General features: G+C 45.2%; 1 protein-coding gene across 1 annotated transcript in view; it reads left to right on the plus strand.

Annotated features, from left to right (window-relative positions):
* The window catches only part of LOC308166910 (kinesin-like protein KIFC3), a gene marked incomplete at both ends in the record, with an annotated part of 46,988 nt that overhangs the window by 10,432 nt on the left and 17,064 nt on the right, over positions 1-19,492 (plus strand). The window contains 6 exons of the mRNA XM_080541235.1: positions 329-526; positions 10,514-10,687; positions 12,002-12,149; positions 12,430-12,560; positions 12,730-12,841; positions 13,300-13,481. Of these exons, the coding sequence (XP_080397361.1) occupies positions 329-526; positions 10,514-10,687; positions 12,002-12,149; positions 12,430-12,560; positions 12,730-12,841; positions 13,300-13,481 (945 nt within the window). The remainder of the gene's footprint in view (positions 1-328; positions 527-10,513; positions 10,688-12,001; positions 12,150-12,429; positions 12,561-12,729; positions 12,842-13,299; positions 13,482-19,492) is intronic.

Below are 19,492 nucleotides of genomic sequence, written 5' to 3' on the forward strand. Positions count from 1 at the left end.
TCTCTCTGTGTCTCTGTGTCTCTGTCCCTGTAACTCTGTAACTCTGTGTCCCTGTGTCTCTGTGTCTCTGTCTCTCTGTGTCTCTGTCTCTCTGTCTCTCTGTCTCTCTGTCTCTCTGTGTCTCTGTGTCTCTGTGTCTCTGTCTCTCTGTGTCTCTGTGTCCCTATAACTCTAACTCGGTGTCCCTGTGTCTCTGGGTGTCTGTGTCTCTGTCTCTGTGTCTCTGTAACTCTATGTCTCTGTGTCTCTGTGTGTCTGTGTGTCTGTGTGTCTGTGTCTCTGTGTCTCTGTGTGTCTGTGTCTGTGTGTCTGTCTCTCTGTCCTACAGGAGAATGAGACCCTGTGGACCCGGGTGCAGCAGCTGGAGAGCTCCCTGCAGCAGCGGGCGGAGCAGCTGTCCCACCTGGAGCGCCGGAGCGAGCAGAGCGAGTGGAGGAGAGGAGAGGAGCTGAGGAGACGAGAGGAGAGAGTGAGGGAGCTGCAGCTGGAGCTGGATAACGAGAGGGGCAAAGAGCCTCTGGTCAAGGTACAGTAAACAGTAGTTCTGCAGTAGCCCTTGTTGTGGATTTCATTGAGATTTTGTAGTAATATAAAAGCACAAAGAGCTGAAATCAATTGGCTCAAATGAGGCCTTTTATTAAGCAAAGTTACATGAGATCAGAGAGAAAATAGCAGCGTCAAAACGCCCTCTCCTGTGAGAGGGACACACATTTCTAGAAGAAGGTCACTGCTCTTGGTTAACCAATCATATGAATCTGCGCAACAAGTTATTGTGCAACAAGTTGTTGGCACTGTCCACAGGCAGACTGGATTGTTAGATACGCCACAGTCATCGGCACATCTCTTACAGGAAGGGAAGGCCTTCCTTAAGCCCAATTTATGCTTCTGCGTAAAATCGACGGCGTAAGTTACGCCGTTGCTTGCGTAGGCACATCTCTCCTAAAATGTAACTGCGCGGCAATGTCTACACAACCGTAAGCACTGTGATTGGTCCGCTTGGTAGCACATGATTCCGATATGATTCCGACTCTCTCGTAGACCAAAATGCGGAAGCCATGACAGAAATGTCATTTACTTTTTCTGTAATTACTTATTAATAAAGATTTGAAAAAGTATGATGACCATCGTATTATCTTAGTTTAATGTAATTTCAATGCATCATAGAACTTTTATTTACAACAAGCATAACAAAAAAAATCGCTATTATGCCGCTTTGAGTACACCGTTCCAACGGAACGCCCTATGGAAGCGTCAGGCACAGCCTTCCTATAAGGAGCGCGATTCACATTTACGAGACGTACAATCCTGTTTATTTAAAAATAAATTATTAGTTACAGGGAGCACCATGGCTGTTCGTTGGGTTTAAATTATATTTATGATAGACATATTTAATGTAAAGTTATCTATAAGAACTATGATTGGTCCGCTTAGTTGCGTCACATTCCGACTCTCTCGTAGGAATGCGGAAGCCATGACAGAAATGTCATTTACCTTTTCTGTAATTACTTATTAATAAAAATTTGATTTTATATGATAACCATCGTATTATCTTAGTTGAATGTCTTTTTTTTTTCTTCCAGATTTTATCCCCTTTTCACCCAATTTGGTATCCAATTGAACCCAACCTAGCATCCAATTATCCCCTGCCTATTGCGTAGGATCCGCCGCACGACCCCGTGGCCGGCAGCCCCAGAGGAGATCGCCAGGCAGACTAGCTGTCTGGCTCCTCGAGCCCAGTGTAACGATGGTCAAACAGGCAACCTTCTTTCATTCAATTCTTTTATTTGACCTGCAGAGAAGACACATAAAACACAATTCTTCTCTGTTCTGCAACTCTTGTAAATCCATTAAGATGGCGGCCATGTTCTCCGTTCCACCGTCTATGTACATTTCACATCAAGACAATTTGTTTACAGAAAGAACACAAATTTCCCTCAAACATTTACAAATAACAATTACAAACAACATGTGGAGCAACATACCTGCAGAGAAGACACATAAAACACAATTCTTCTCTGTTCTGCAACTCTTGTAAATCTGCGCGTTCAAAATAACATACAATAAATGTTCTGTTTCACATCATCACAATACATGTAAAAACAAACAGCACAGTACTACACCAACATTTTCACCCTACATTACAAGATTCTCCATACAAACAACAAAACACGAGGAGCATTTTACATAGCGCACATACCCATTAAGATGGCGGCCATGTTCTGGTTCCACCGTAAGTACGGCAACAAGAGAAGGACAAAAGAACGCGCAGACCTGCAGTACACCCAAACTCCAAAGGGGGGCTCCAACAACAACCAGGGCTGCTCAAGCACGGCGAAACTCATCTACATTCACCACAACTAAACATACATTCCCAACTCTGTTACACCCACCTCCCCTGAATTTCGCCAACCTTGAGCAGCAACTATACATTTAAATACTACTTTTTACTTTTTACACTATTACATAGGGCCGCCAAAGGACAGGACAGCCAACTTGAAAAGTATCCTATAAGGATGAAGTGGAAAGAGAGGTAACCTATCTCTCCAACCAACTACTGGCGGTAGGATGCGTTCTACACCCCACAAGACCCTTTTTTTTTCACTGTGTATTACTAGCCTTCAAGAGGCCACAACCTCTTATGAAACAATCAGAATAACGAACAAACCTATATGTCATAGGATGTCAGTGTGCACAGTGTATACATGCACTGAACTGAGCTTCGGCTTATCTAACTGTGGAAAGCCTGAAACACTGACCTACAAACAGCTCGAATGTTTGACTTAGTGTCTTGGATAATGTCTTGTCCTGACATAGTATAAATCAATCTGTCAACTGGTTTGATAAGGCGACCAAACTTGGACTTGACCTGTGTGACTGTACTAGGATGTTCACACTGTGTAACAGAAGCTAGAGTGTCAGTACGCTGTGTGTCACTAGCATCATCTATCTGATTCGTGTTACCAGAAACATCAGTACAATCATCAGCGCTAACCACAAATCTAGAATCAGAGTTAATGGACTGATCTACCATTTGCTCCTCAGCCATCTGCTCGGGAACCCTCTGAGGGGCAAACGAGACTGAAGACACTACAGTGTTAGTAGCCTCTGTCCGTGAGTGGTCAGGGAATGGTAACTGGGTGACCCACTCCAGGGTTCTTCCCTTGGGATCCTTGGGCTCTGGAACAGTCAAGGGAACATCCCTCTCCCGAACAGCTCTACCCCCATACTCCATGTCTTCAACCTCTCCTCCCTCACTCCCAGGACAGGAATCCACTCTCTCCGACTCGAACGCGGTTCCTCTACTCACTTCCCCAGGCAAGGAATCCTGTTCCACTTCCGACACGGACATGTCACTTGGCTCATTTGATGTATGAACAGCAGACAGGGATGAAACTGGGTCAGAGATCACACTCGTATCATACACCGGCAGAAAGTTCACCAACAACAATAGATTACGGTGGACTACCTTCTCTCGTCCAGTGACAGTGTCTTGTATCCTATATGTGTGAGTCTCAGAGTTCCTATCCACCACAGTATATACAGTAGACTCCCAACGGTCAGCCACCTTTCTCTTTCCTCTCTCTCTCTTGTTCGCCAACAGCACACGGTCTCCGACGTCAATGGTGGGCCCTTTCACTCGTCTGTTGTAGAGCTCTGTGTGACGGTGCTGTTCTTTTATGACATGTTCCTGGGCTATGACCATAGCTTCTCTCAGATCCTTCGTGAGAGACATCACATACTTGTCGTAGCTGACCACAGCTGGATCATTCAGGACTGTCCGGAAGAGTATATCGACAGGGAGACGAGGAGTACGCCCAAACATCAGATAGAAAGGTGCATAGCCAGTTGACTCATGCGCTGTGCTATTGTACATGAACGTCAGAGTTTGCAAACGCCTCGGCCAGTTGATTTTTGCCTCTGGTTCAAGCGCTCGGATCATGTTACCGAGAGTTCTATTGAAACGTTCCACACTACCGTTACCCATCGGGTGATACGGGGTTGTGTGCGACTTTCTGACACCGGAGACTCTGAGCAGCTCACTCACTAGTTGACTCTCGAAGCTAGCTCCCTGGTCGCTGTGAATACGTTCTGGGAACCCAAAGACGCAGAAGAACTTGTCCCATAGAACTCTCGCCACCTGTTTGGCTGACTGATCTTTGCAGGGGAATGCCTGGGCCATTCTTGTAAAATGGTCAGTAACAACTAACACATCAACTGACTTGTTCCTTGAGTCCTCCGCTGACCAGAAATCAATGCAAACCAGCTGAAGTGGCCTGGTTGATGTGATACTCTGCAAAGGCGCCCTCGCAGCAGGTTCAACAGTCTTACTGACAATACACCGCTGGCAGTTACGGACGTAGTCTCTTACGTCTCTGTCGAGGTTGAGCCAGAAGAACCTCTGTCTGGCCAAGCCAAGACTCCTGAACTGACCTTGATGGCCGGCATGGTCATGAACACCACTCAGAACTTCAACTTTCTTAGACTCAGGAACCACATACTGGCGGCGTTTTGACTTCACGACTTGATCCCTCGAGACTCTGTAGAGTATCCCATTGCTCACAACAAGTTTCTCCCAGTGCTTCAGGTACCTCATGACTGTGACTGATTCCTTATCTCTCTCTCTCCTGGAGGGTCTCCGATGTCTCTCCACATAGTACAAGACTCGAGAGAGAGTTCTGTCTCTGAGCTGTTCATCCCGGAGTTCCTTCTCACTGTAAGCAGGAAGTGAGTGACCACCTGGGACTAACTGAGGCAAATGGTGCAAGACTGCTACAGCACGCGTTCTTGCTCCGACCTCCCACAGATCGTCATATGACTGTAGAACAACAGACACTTCATCCATCTCCATAGACTGAGCGTGGACATGCAGAGGTGATGGGACACTTTGAGCGTAACTCTCTGCCTGGCGTGGAGTGTCACCACTATCATTGGACGACCGGAAGGCGTCCTGTACAGAAGCACTCGACACATCCTGGACTTCGGAGAGGAGATTCTTGTAGGGCTCTTCAAGTAATCTGTGACTGACTCTCTGCTTGACGAAAGGCACACGACTCAAGGCATCAGCGACAACATTCTGTGGGCCTGGCACGTACTTGATGTCGAAGTTATAGCTCGCTAACTTAGCCACCCATCGTTGCTCGCAGCAGTCCAGCTTGGGCTTCGTCATGATATGAGTCAATGGATTATTGTCCGTCCAAACAGTGAAATCATGCCCCTTCAACCAATGGCTAAACTTGTCACAGACACTCCACTTCAAGGCTAGGAATTCCAACCGATGGGCTGGGTAGTTTCTCTGAGACTGAGAGAGGGACTTGCTGGCGAATGCGATTGGCCTCGCTCGGTCTTCACCCTCTTGGATCTGCGACAGGACAGCACCGATGCCATCAAGGGACGCGTCCGTTGACAGCATGAAGGGACGGCTGAAATCAGGGTGAGCCAGGACAGCCGTCTCAACCAGCGCCGTTTTCAGCTTCTGGAAAGCCTGCTCCGTTTCGGGGGTCCAGTCAGTAACCTTCAACTTCCTGCTTTGTGACCTTTGTTTGGACTGTTTCACCTTCCCTTTTCTCTTCTGGCCCGTCAACAGAGAGAAGAGAGGCTTTGCAATAGCGGAGAAGCTAGGCACAAAGTGCTGGTAATAATTGATCATCCCCAAGAAAGATCTGATTCGTTTCTGTGAGGGGGTTACACCGTCCGCTTCCATCAGGTCAGCACTTGTCATCTTTGCGATGCTCTCAACTTTGCTGGGATCAGTCAACACACCGTTGTCATTAATTATGTGGCTGAGGAATTTGACGGATTTCCGGAGAAAAAAACACTTCTTGGGGGCCAATTTCAGGTTATGACCACGCAGTCTACTGAACACCATCTCCAAGCGTTCCAGAGCTGTCCTCTCATCAGGGGCGTACACCAATAAATCATCCAGATAAACCAGTAAGCTCAGATAGTTCTGGTCTCCGAAAATGCTAGTCATCATACGCATGAAGCTCCCAGGACTATTACAGAGGCCCTGCGGGAGGCGATTATACTCATACAAGCCCATAGGTGTTGTAAAGGCAGAGTACTTTCTGTCATCCTCGTGTAGTGGCATGTTATAAAACCCTGAGGTTAGATCCATAGTACTAAACAAGGAGTTACCTCCAAGTGCAGCTAAGCAGTCGGCCTGGTGAGGGAGAGGGTGAGCATCCTTCAGGGTCCTCTTGTTCAGCCAGCGAAAGTCTGTACAGATACGGAGATCTCCGTTCTTTTTCCATACAAGAACCAACGGAGATGCATATTCACTGGTTGACTTCCTGATTATATCTTTCTCCTCCATCTCACTCAGTACTTGGCGCAACTTCTGATACTGACTGGGGGGCACTCGTCTGAATGGGAGCCGGAATGGCCTGTGATCTGAGAGGTGAATGCGATGTATGAAGCCCTTTGCCTCTCCACAATCCAGGTGATGGCGTGAGAAGATGTCCTTGTAGCGCACAACCAGGTCAGCCATCTTGCTTCTACACTGTTCAGACACGTCACAGGAGTGTATGTCGAGCCCACTCAATCCCATGTACTTCAGTTCCTCATCAACAGTGCGGGCCGCATTTTCACTGGACGGGGTTACTTGACAGCAACTGAGTAGTGGGACCTCAGCAGGTCCGGTCTCATCCATGTCCTCCAGCGCAATGCAGGAGAAGACGTCGGCCAATTTAGCATTGCGTCTTACCAAGACGGGCCTGTCGGACGAGTTGATCAGCTTCAATGGAACCCATCCGTCTCCCCACAAAGGAGTAACAACTCTGGCCACCAGAACCCCTCTTGGAGCTGAGCGACACGATGTGGGCTCTGTCATCACAGCGCTACCAGGAGACACAATAGTGGACTTGGGTAGCTTGCCCCACATCAGGTACTCCCGACCAGGCTCAAGACACACGGCTGAGTTGCACCTGACTGTGCCTATCTTGTCAGGTATGACGTCACCTCGCCAATGGTTCAGACCAGCGAGCATCGAGAGAAACTGTTCAGATTCTGGATCGCCAGCAGGACAGGGCGTAGACACAGCCTTCCAGTAGCCATCACATTGCTTATACTGCCGGAGGATATATTTAATAACATTGGTGCCTAGTATCAACTCATCATGCTGGCCTTCAACTACCAGAGTGGGAACCATAATCCTACAGCCATACACCTCCATTTCCACGTTGAAAGCTGACTCAGGCTTGACACGGCGACCACCACAGCCAACAAGCACCACATTTGAACTGAACTGGTTATGCTCTGTAGCAACTCCAACCTCTCTAAGCTTTCCCTCTGCCGTCTTACTCATTGTACAAGCCATAGACCCACTGTCTAGCATAGCCTTCAGAGTCACTGTATTACCAACTGTCACAGGTGTGTAGAAAAGGCTGTCACTACCACTAATTGTATGCGTATTCTGATAAACAATATCTTCAGAGTTATCACTTGAGCTTTTGAGAGCTATATACACTGTCTCAGCACTAGATTCGTCCTCACAATGGGAGTTTACTTGGCGACCTATACTTTCTCCCTCTGAATACAGGCCACCTAGTTTCCCTGAGGCTGAGGTGCTCGGGACGACCTGGTGGAACACTCAACTTTTGTGTGACCTGGGGCTAAACAGACAAAGCACAGCCTCTCTGACATGCAGTGTGAGATGGTAGTGTGTCTACTGTCATCACAGACTCGGCAGGCCTTCTCACGGGCGCCACCCTGGTATCTTCCGCCACGAGGAGCACTGTCACGCTGCTGCACTTTCCCCATCATCTGCTCCAGCCTCTCCATAATGCGAGCAAGAATCCTGTCTTCAGATTGCTGAGTGTTCTGGGCCACAGCAGTCGCGGAGGAGTGGCACGGAAGCTGGCCTAAAGCATGGTCCTGGGAAGGAATGAGGGTAGAAGGCGGACACTGTGTGTGGTACACTGGACTATGGGCAGGAGCAGGGGGGTACTGGGTGGAACACTGCTCAGACACAGACTGAATCGAAGGCTCTGGATGAGACTGCACAGTGTGGAGGGCGGTGGCATGGCTCTTCAATGGCACAGAACTACCGGTCCTGCCAGAGGCTCTCAGCTCTCTCTGATAATTATCAATCTTCAACTGTATGTCTCGTGAGCTCCACTCCTCAATAGCCTTGCATTCCAGAATACGGGATAGTCCAGAGTCCGGGCAATGCCTGACAAACATCCGTGCTACCTCTTCACCCACGTTCTCCATCCTCCTACCTTGTCTGCGAAGGCCCTCACCAGCTACATCAGCTGCTTTGTTGATCCTCAACCAGTAGTCTACAGGGTTCTCATTGGGTCTGGGTAGAGTGGCATAGAAATCTGACAACGGGAGGCATGATGACACATCACTGAAGTACTTGAGAAGGATATCATAGATGAGATCAGGGTTCTGCTTCACATCAAGTGTCTGATCGCTACGCAAACCAACCCTCACGACATCCTTTGCCTTACCCATCAGCCTTGCCAGTGTCTCCTCAGCCTGTTCATGCATTGGACATTTCTGCTTTCTCAGATAAGCTTTAGACATGTCAATCCAGTCCTGGACTGAACACTTATCAGAACTATCACCTCGGAACATTGGTGGTTCCCTGTCTGATTTTACATTCACAGTAACGCGCGGAACCTCCTGTCTAACAACATTAGGATCAGTTACAGGATCTGGAGGCGATGTGCAGTTGAGGTGTGCACTGCTCATACTACTTGAGTGAACTACACCAGCTGAAATTAACTTGGTTACAATGGACTCGCCAATCTGAGCACCTAGCTGACCCATCATGTCTGAAAGGTGATGAAGAGCTTCAGTGTCATTAACACTGGGTGTGGATGTGGGAGGAGCCTCCCCTGTAAACTGTCCGACAGCAGCACAACCTGGGTCCTGACCTGACCCTGTGCCTCTACCACTGTCAGTAAACAACTGGGAACACCCCACCTCCCTACTATTCAACCCACCGATGACAGCACTGTCTGCTCTGCTCTGACATGCCCCCCATGCACCCCTCCCCATAGGCAACACTGGACTGGCAAAAATCTCATCATTAAAACCTGGCCTCTGAGCCATAGTGGTACAGACTTGCGTTGTGTAATATTACTGAATGAAAAAAATAAAATAAAAAATAATGTTTAAAAAAATATATAAAGTTACAGCAGGACATAAAAACCAAACAATCAAAGCACTTTTTAAACTGATGTAATCACAGACCTCAGACTGAATGACCATTTACTATAATACTCTGACCACACTTGATCTATCACACTAAGACCTGGCATCCACGCAGCATCCACGGAGATCGGCGTTCAGCTGATCTTGAGATCGACGTGTCACGGCACCAGTGTAACGATGGTCAAACAGGCAACCTTCTTTCATTCAATTCTTTTATTTGACCTGCAGAGAAGACACATAAAACACAATTCTTCTCTGTTCTGCAACTCTTGTAAATCCATTAAGATGGCGGCCATGTTCTCCGTTCCACCGTCTATGTACATTTCACATCAAGACAATTTGTTTACAGAAAGAACACAAATTTCCCTCAAACATTTACAAATAACAATTACAAACAACATGTGGAGCAACATACCTGCAGAGAAGACACATAAAACACAATTCTTCTCTGTTCTGCAACTCTTGTAAATCTGCGCGTTCAAAATAACATACAATAAATGTTCTGTTTCACATCATCACAATACATGTAAAAACAAACAGCACAGTACTACACCAACATTTTCACCCTACATTACAAGATTCTCCATACAAACAACAAAACACGAGGAGCATTTTACATAGCGCACATACCCATTAAGATGGCGGCCATGTTCTGGTTCCACCGTAAGTACGGCAACAAGAGAAGGACAAAAGAACGCGCAGACCTGCAGTACACCCAAACTCCAAAGGGGGGCTCCAACAACAACCAGGGCTGCTCAAGCACGGCGAAACTCATCTACATTCACCACAACTAAACATACATTCCCAACTCTGTTACACCAGCACCGTTATTCCGGCACCCCGGGGGCGGTGTTGCGCGACGGATCCTTGTCCGGAAATAGTCCTATACCGCCCTCGGGAGCGGCCGCTCAATATGCCGCTCCCTGTGTGTGCCCCGGCCATATCCGGGTCTGGCGAGACGTTTAATGTCATTTCAATGCATTATGGACATTTTCTTTACAACAAGCATAACAAGAAAAATCGTGATTATGCCACTATGAGTACACCGTTCCAACGGAGCGGATCAACGCGACGCAGAAGTATAAATTGGGAGAGCCCTTGCGCATGCTACGGCGTAGCGGCGTAGCCGCGTAGCCGCGCGTAAATTCGACGCAGAAGCATAAATTGGGCTTTAGTGCTTGATTTCCCAGAATGTAGAGAGACAGACTTCAATTCTCAGCATATTTACTCTTATATGCCCCGTATTTATTTCAAACAATCTGATGAAAGTGCTTTGAAGCCTGGTGGTTGGGGAATCTTGCCTGTTTATAAAGGTGAACTTGAACTCTTACTGGTAACTGTTCTCTCCCAGTACGTCACTCAGACTGTGGAGGTGGAGTCACCGTCGACGCTGAGGCAACTTGCCAAGGCCAGAGAGAGGAACGAGAAGTTGTCCGAGAAGCTGTCCAATCAGAACGACAGGTGCAAACAGCTCGAGGAGCACATCAGGAAGTCGGACGAGCTCAGCTGTAATCTGCAGCATAAGGTAATAACGCCTCTGGAACTGCAGATTCACTAACGTCTTATTCCCAGCACGCAATCGAATGCATTGATTAATCTTGCCTTTTTAGATTAGATAAGATTAGATTAGATTAGATTAGATTAGATTAGATAAAATTAGATTAGATTAGATTAGATTAGATTAGATAAAATTAGAGTAGATTAGATTCGATTCGATTCGATTCGATTCGATTCGATTCAACTGTATTGTCATTGCAGAGTACAAGTACAAGGAAATGCAGTTTAGCATCTAACCAGAAGTGCAAATAGTGATATTGTGGTATATTTTGACACACACACATAAAAAATGTATATAATATGGACCTGTAGGGTTTGTCTTTCACACACATTCAGGCCTGTGGGGGTTAGACTTTGTAGCATGCCTAGGGATGTTTTATGACCTAGCATTTCTTTGTCTAAAGCCGCATGGTCAGGGCATTGTCCTTACATGGTCATCTCAAGATGGCTTCTTGTGTGATCTGTGAATCCCCCTGACCCTTAACCTGAATGACATCATAATGTGGGTCTGACCTTTTTCACTCCTTGAAGTAATGTGATAGGACCATTGTTTGAAACTGTATTTGCATGTCACTGTATACACATAGGGGGGCAGCTCTGTAAATCTGCCCTGTCCACTCCAGCTGCCTCTCTCGTGAGCAGCTCAGCCACACAGCTTTTTCTACTGTAACTCTGTAATTGTAACTTTGTTTAATAAATAGTCTGAGAACTCAGAAGTTTTGCTCGTGATCTATTTCAAACAAGTTATTTAAGATAACAATATAAAACATGATAGTGATAGGTACAGTATGGCAGTTAGAGATGTATACAGGATATGGATAGGGTAAGCTATGTAGTTACAGTAGCTCTGTACAGTATGGTGTATACAGATGGATAAATTAGAGGCTATATCAAAAGAGAGGTTACTAGCTCAGTGGACTTGCGGTTAGAGTGTCCGCCCTAAGATTGGGAGGTCGTGAGTTCGATCCCGAGCCGAGTCGTACCAAAGACTATAAACATGGTACCTGATGCCTCCCTGCTTGGCACTCAGCATTAAGGGTTGGATTGGGGGGTTAAGACCCTGCGACATACCAGCGTTATGTCCAGGGGGTGTACATCAAGCTGCCTCATGCTACGGAAACAGGAGGTAGGCTCCTGCCCTATGGGCCATTAAGCTCGAGAACCATCTGTTCTCAAGGCTACTTACTTATCAAAAGAGGTATGTACAAATAAATACTAAATACCAAAAATGTAATGTAAATGTAAATGTAGTATTTACAAACATTTTGCTGACTCCACACAGATCGCAGCGTACGAGCGAGAGATCGGTCAACTGCGAGAGGAGCTGCTGAGGGAGATCGGTCACTTGGAGGACAGGAAGGAGGAGGCGGTGAAGGCAGCAGCTTCCTGCTCGGCAGAACACTTCCAGAGTCTGCAAGACCAGTTCTTTGGTGAGAGTGAATCTTCTCTATCATACAGGCAGTACTAGGTGGTTGCTGAATGCAGGGAACTGAGATTCTTTCTTAGTTTTGACTAATATATTGAGTGAATTCCTGGAACTCACTTCATGACACAGACATATACTATATATATATATATGTGTGTGTGTGTGTGTGTGTGTGTGTGTGTTTTTGTGTGTTTGTGTGTAACCTTGTGTGTTACTATTAAGTCATAGGTGTTGTGTAGCCTGTTTCTAGAGCCCACTTCTGACAGTGTTTGTGTTCCATGCAGGACTGCAGAAGCGTCTGTCCGCCCTCCCCCCGACCCTGCGCACCATGAAGACAGACTACGCCAGCCTGCGGAGCCAGGTCCGGAACTTCTCTGACTTCTACGGAGCAGCTATCACAGACGCCAAGAAACAGGTCAGAGAAAAAACTCCTGCTTGTTTGGAATATGTCTGCCTATATACTGTACAGGTGGATGTGTTGGGGCATGTTGTTGACTATTCTGGGATAGTTGCACTTTCTGCTCATGTTTGTCCTACAAACGTACAGTATATTCACCCCAGGCTTGGGTCTGTCTTCATTGTAGATTTCAGCAGCTATGAGTGAGATGTCGGAGGCCAACAAAGACCTTCTGGAGAAATACAGGAAGGAGGTAGCACTGCGCAGGAAGTACCATGAGCAGCTGGTAGAGCTCAAAGGTATGAGGGGGAAAGTGTACAACAAAAGTTTTTGTCCTGATAGGTACATTAATTTAATTAAGTACATTATACATATACATTAATTTAATTAAGTACATTATACATTATACATATACATTATATATATATACATATACATTATACATTATACTTTATACATATATATATACATTATACATTTGGGTAAAATAAATATTTGTGTCATTCTGGGGCGCTTAGGTGGCGTAGTGGGTTAACCGTCGACCATGTAACCGCAGGGTTCCCGGTTCCGGCCGTGGACATGTCCTGCTTGTCATCCCTTCTCTCTCTCACCCATCCTTCCTGTCATAATCTATACTGTCTCTATCAATAAAAATAAAAATACGAGTGGGACTGCCTCACTTGAAAAAAGTAACGTAAACATTTTTATTTGTGTCATTCTACATTCTACTATAATATACTGTGTTGTTTTGTTTCAGGCAACATCCGTGTGCTGTGTCGTGTGAAGCCAGTTCTGAAGTGGGATGAACATGAGGAGAGCCAGTCAGTGGTGGTGACCACAGACCCCAACAACGAGTCAGCGGTCCATGTGATGAACAAAGGGAAAGGCCGCACCTTTGACCTGGACAAGGTGTTCCACCCCCAGGCCACGCAGGAGGAGGTACTGGCCGCTGAGATCATATTTAGGTTCTTATATGTGACATGGTCTGGTGATCCGGGCCGCAACTCGGCAACTCTCAATCCTTGCAAATCACGGAAGCACGTGTTTTTTAAAAACGTTTTCCGTTTTTTTGCTTATTACAAAAGTTGAAGTGTTGAAGAGCCCACTCAATATAACAAACAACAGTTTTAGGATCACTAATACCTCTAATTTGTTAGCAAACTTTACTAGTTTGGAGTGGGTTTGGGGGCATTTTCCGGTGGTTTCGAGGATATGTAATAGTAATTCTTTGGACCAAGAAACCACTGAAAAAAAAGAAAAATGACTGTGCCCTACCTGACATTTTCACCAGACCCTGTCACATATTATATTTTTGTGTTACTGACCACAAAGGGACAAAGGAAATGAAAACAGGGCACAGAGGGGTATGACACTGCCATCTATTTTAAATAAACACCCATTTGGGTGGAAGCCATGGTGGCTCAGGGCTGGTATTACAGTTTTTCTTAAATAGTTGAAAAGGCACTGTCATGCCAGATTAAGTCCGCCTAGCGAAATAGTGTCCGTCTTGTGTAATCAATGTCTTTCGAACGCCGTTGCTATGCACTTATCTAGTCTTCTTGCACTTGAATAGTATTAAGGTTGGTGCAGGCTCACTAGTCAGCTGTAGCTTTTATGTTGGCATGGCTATTTTATATGAAAACACCTGCATGTAATTTGCTCCGCTAATGTTACAGAGTTGTCTAGTTAACCCACATCACATCAGCCAAAGTAGTGATAAATATAATTCCATAACTGGGGGCTATTCCACGTACGGTGATTAAATCTGATGCAGGTTTAAATCAGATCCGGGCGCTAATTTCAGCTTGCGTTCCGTTCCATCAATGTGGCTCAAATAATTTGCTGCTTGGTTGCTATGCAACCAATCCTTCTGAACAAACCTGGTAGCGAGCAGGTTTACAGGCTGGTTTAGGTAATACGTCCGTCAAAAATGTCTCACAGGCGGAAACTACATCCCGACCGACAGTTCCGTCAAGTGTCTTTTAGGAAATATTAGTTCCCACTTTTTACAAGATAGATAGATAGATAGTTTGACTGTGTGATAGATAGATAATTTGATATTTTGAAAGTGTGATCGATAGATAGATAAATAAAAAAGTCTGCTTCCTGCTTCTGAGTAGATTAGACGTGTTTCTCCCTCGCTCCTCTCATACCACTGCTTTCCTGCTTTTTTCTTGCTTCTTTTTTATAGTTTTAACATTTTTTTTTTTTTTTAATATAGCTGTTATTCCTACCATGCCTGCTATCTGTCAAAGTTGTGTGGATCTTTCAAAGAGAGTAGACTTATTGGAATATACTCTCCAGGGGCGACTCTCCGCACTCGAGAATCGCTACGCTAATGGTTCTCCACCCACGCAAGCCATTGAAGAGGATTTAAATCAAAATTCACACTTCCCAAAGCTAACGAGGCAGGTGACTGGACAGATGAATTATCCCCCGAAACTACTGAAAAGCAGCCAACTGAAGTCCTCGTTAGCACCGCTAGCATCATTAGCAACAGGTAGGCCCGAGCCATGGGCTTGCATGACTAAACAGAGCCGAGATAGGAGTCTGAGACACCGGCCCGCGGAGCAGCGAGCTGGCATGACTCCCAAGGCCCGAGATAAGAACATCAGAGTCACGCCAAGATTTCCCAGGCCTGGGAATCACGTGACTCCCCGGCCCCCCCCGGTGACTCCCCGGCCCGCAGACACGAGCTCAAGGTCACCCCCTCCTTCTTCTACTTCTCTGTGTGACATGCAGCGGATGAAACAGACTTCACCTCCAAAAGATACTTTGTTGATTGGAGACTCGGCGATCAGAAACGTAAGAGGTAAAAAATTACATATCCACTGTCTTCCTAACCTAACGGTCTCAGAAATAACAAAAGATTTGGAAGAAACACTGTCTAAAAACCCTGACACAAAGCGTCTTGTATTACATGTGGGACAAACCGATTCACGTAAAATGGGCTCAGTAGACTTGAGACTTGATTTCATGGAACTTTTCAATAGACTTGACAAGCTTAAGATTGAGACATTCATCTGTGGACCGCTACCCACTGTTGACAGAGGTAACCTGGAATTCAGCCGGCTCCTAAGCCTTAATACGTGGCTCTCTGCTGCGTGCCAACTTAAAAGGCTGAAATTCATTGACCACTGGAACATATTCTGGAGGCAGAGAGACCTATTCAAAAGAGATGGCCTCCACTTAAACAGATCGGGAGAATACCATTTGATGAACAACATACTCTTCAACCTCATAAACTCTGCTCCCCCTTCCCTCGCTCTTGAACCAACTGAAAGGCCTACAGTGCAGGATTCTTCAGACTCAGCACAGGCAGCTGAACTGCTCACAGTGGATAAACTCTCCCCACAGTCCTGCGACTCATCACAGCCTACAGTAAAGGGCCCTCCAAACTCATCACAGCTGGCTGAACCCCCACTAAGGCGACGGTCCAGCCCCTTTTCTCTCCCCCCACCCTCCCTCCCTGCCCCCGACCCCCCAAACCACTCTGCCCCCGACCCCCCAAACCACTCTACCCCCAACTCCCAGAGACACTCATCCACTGAGTCCACTGAGCTCTCCTTCCTCCAACTCACGCCGTTCCTGCCTTTCTCAGCTAGGTTAGAGAAAATGGTGAAGACAGGAGTAGAGCTCACCCCGAAAGCTGCTCCATCTCAGGCAACTCTCCATTCTACAACACCTGGCCCCACACTCCCTGTGACGCCAGCCTCATCAACAATGCCAGCCTCATCAATAATACCCATCGCCCTACCCCGCCACAGGATGCTATCTACAACACCCATCCCCATCCCCCGGATGACACCCAGAATCAGTTGATGCTCTAACAGTCCCTGCTTCCATAGAGTTGATACCATTGACATTCCTGATATAAAGCTGGGACTCTCAACTCTTGCTATCCCTGTTCATATCAGTAACAGAACAGTTAATTGCAAGTCTGAATGCTTTATACACCCCTCAAATTTAATTTCTGTACCCTGCCACACACAGCCCACACAGAGACCAAACACAAAACCACTCAAGCTAGCACTTTTCAATGCCAGATCCTTAGCTAATAAGTCTCTCTTAATCAACGACTTGATTAGCTCCTATGAACTAGATTTCTTATTTATCACTGAGACCTGGTTAGATAAAGATAACAAGACACCAATTCTTATTGAGTCAGCACCCCCCAATTTTAGAACCTTAGATGTCGTTAGATCCCACAAAAAAGGTGGTGGAATCGCCTCTTTCTTCCGAGACAGTTTTAACTGCAAACAGAAATCCTTCGGGGAATTTTTATCATTTGAATATCTTTCAGTTGTTTTTAAAAGTTCCACTCGAATTATTTTTATAATTTTATACAGACCACCCCAATACTCTACTAGCTTCTTTAATGAACTTACAGAGCTTCTCTCCATCATTACTACTGAATTTAATGGTCTGATCATTGCTGGTGATTTCAATATTCATGTAGATAACTCAGAGGACAACAAAGCCAAAGAACTCTCTGTTCTGTTAGATGTTTTTGAACTTCAACAACATGTGAACCTCCCTACTCATAATCGAGGTCACACTCTGGACCTTATCATCACCAAAGGCCTAGATATTTCAAATGTTGTTGTAACTGACATTGCCCTGTCTGACCACTGTTGCATATTCTTTGACGTATCTATCTTTCCTGTTATTCAAACTATGTCTAAAACTATTTCCAAACGATATATCAATGAAAAGACCAGTGCACTGTTCACACAGGCCTTTTCCCTAGCCCCCCCACCCCAAACTTCTATTCCAACCTCAGTAAATGACCTTCTACACGATTTCAACTTAAAAATCACAAAAACCATTGATGATATTGCACCCATTAGATCCAAATGCATCTCTGGTAAGCAAAAAGCTCCCTGGAGAACTGCCCCATCCGTAAAGACCCAAAAAAGAGAATGTCGTAAAGCAGAGCGCAGATGGAGAAAAACAAACCTTCAAGTCCACTATGATATCTATAAAGAGAATCTTCAGAACTATAACTTAGAAATAAGAAGTGCCAGGCAATCATTTTTCTCTAAGATCATAAACAATAACATAAATAATGCCCGCATCCTTTTCAGAACTGTTGACAGACTAACAAATCCCCCAACACCCATTGCTCAGGAATTTCACTCAACTAGTAAATGCAATGAGCTTGCATCCTTTTTTAACAATAAAATAGAAACCATTAGACAAGGCATTAGGTCTTCTGTGTCAGGCATGAAAAACATGTCCCCATTAACAACCCCAAATAGGGCGGACATAACAACCATGTCACAATTTAACACCATTGATTACAAGACCCTAGATAAAATCATGTCACGTCTTAAACCATCCACCTGTGCCCTTGATGTCCTGCCAACAAGCTTTTTTAAAAACATATTTAGCTGCATGGCAGGCGAACTAATACAAATAATTAACACTTCCCTTTCATCAGGAATCTTCCCTGAAGCCCTGAAAACTGCAGTTATTAAGCCTCTACTAAAAAAGAACGGCCTAGACCCATTTGTACTAAACAACTACAGACCCATATCAAACCTTCCCTGTACAGGAAAAATTATTGAAATGGTTGCCCACGAACAACTTAGCAATTATTTGACCCTAAATGATCTCTTTGATGACTTTCAATCAGGCTTTCGCCCCCTACATAGCACTGAAACGGCCCTTATTAAGGTCCTTAATGACATTCGCGTAAACACAGACTCCGGAAAAATCGCAGTTTTAGTACTACTAGATCTTAGTGCTGCCTTTGACACTGTAGACCATGACATTCTAATAGATAGACTAAAAACCTGGGTAGGACTTTCGGGCACTGCCCTAAACTGGTTTAGATCCTACCTACAGGACAGAAGCTACTATGTCTCCATTGGCAACTTTGTATCTGACCAAATTAAAATGACATGTGGGGTTCCCCAAGGGTCAATCCTTGGCCCCCTTCTATTCAATCTCTACATGCTTCCATTGGGACACATCATAAAAAAGAACAAAATTGCCTACCACAACTACGCGGATGACACTCAAATCTACATAGCCCTCTCACCGAACGACTATAGTCCCATTGACAATCTCTGTAATTGCATTGAGCAAATAAACGCCTGGATGACACAAAACTTCCTCCAACTAAACAAGGACAAAACAGAGATAATTGTATTCGGTGCACCTGACAAAAGATCGAAAGTCAGTGCAAAACTTGATTCTCTCTCTCTTCACAGTAAAAAACAGGTCAGAAATCTTGGTGTAATTCTAGACTCCGATCTAAACTTCAACAGCCACATAAACTCAATAACTAAATCAGCCTACTATCACCTGAAAAACATAACAAGAATGAGAGGTTTCATGTCCAAGCAAGACCTTGAAAAACTCATCCATGCATTTGTTTCGAGTAGACTTGATTATTGTAATGGTCTACTAACAGGCCTATCTAAAGGAGCTGTTCGTAAATTGCAGCTCATCCAAAACGCCGCTGCTAGGGTCCTAACAAAAACAAAGAAATTTGAACACATTACACCAATCCTGAGATCCCTGCACTGGCTACCAGTCTCTCAGAGAATTGAATTCAAAATCCTCCTAATTACATACAAATCACAAAATGGTCTTGGACCAAAATACATATCAGATCTCCTCCCACCCTATATTCCCGCAAGGTCCCTAAGGTCAGCTGAGACAAATCAGCTAATAATTCCAAGAGTAAAAACAAAACACGGTGCAGCAGCTTTCAGTCACGCTGCTGCATGCTCCTGGAACAAACTCCCTGAAGAAATCAAACAGGCCCAAACCCTTAAAATATTTAAATCTAAGCTAAAAACCTTCATGTTTTGCACCAGTTATGATTAAACACAAACACTTCTATCAATGTCTTTTTTCCATTAACTATTGTCTTTTTAAATGTTTTATCTATTTACTTCTTATATTTGCTATTATTCATTGTAATTTTTATTTTCTTA

Source organism: Nansenia antarctica (genome assembly GCF_963989245.1).
Source record: "Nansenia antarctica genome assembly, chromosome: 10".
Taxonomy (NCBI): Eukaryota; Metazoa; Chordata; class Actinopteri; order Argentiniformes; family Microstomatidae; genus Nansenia; species Nansenia antarctica.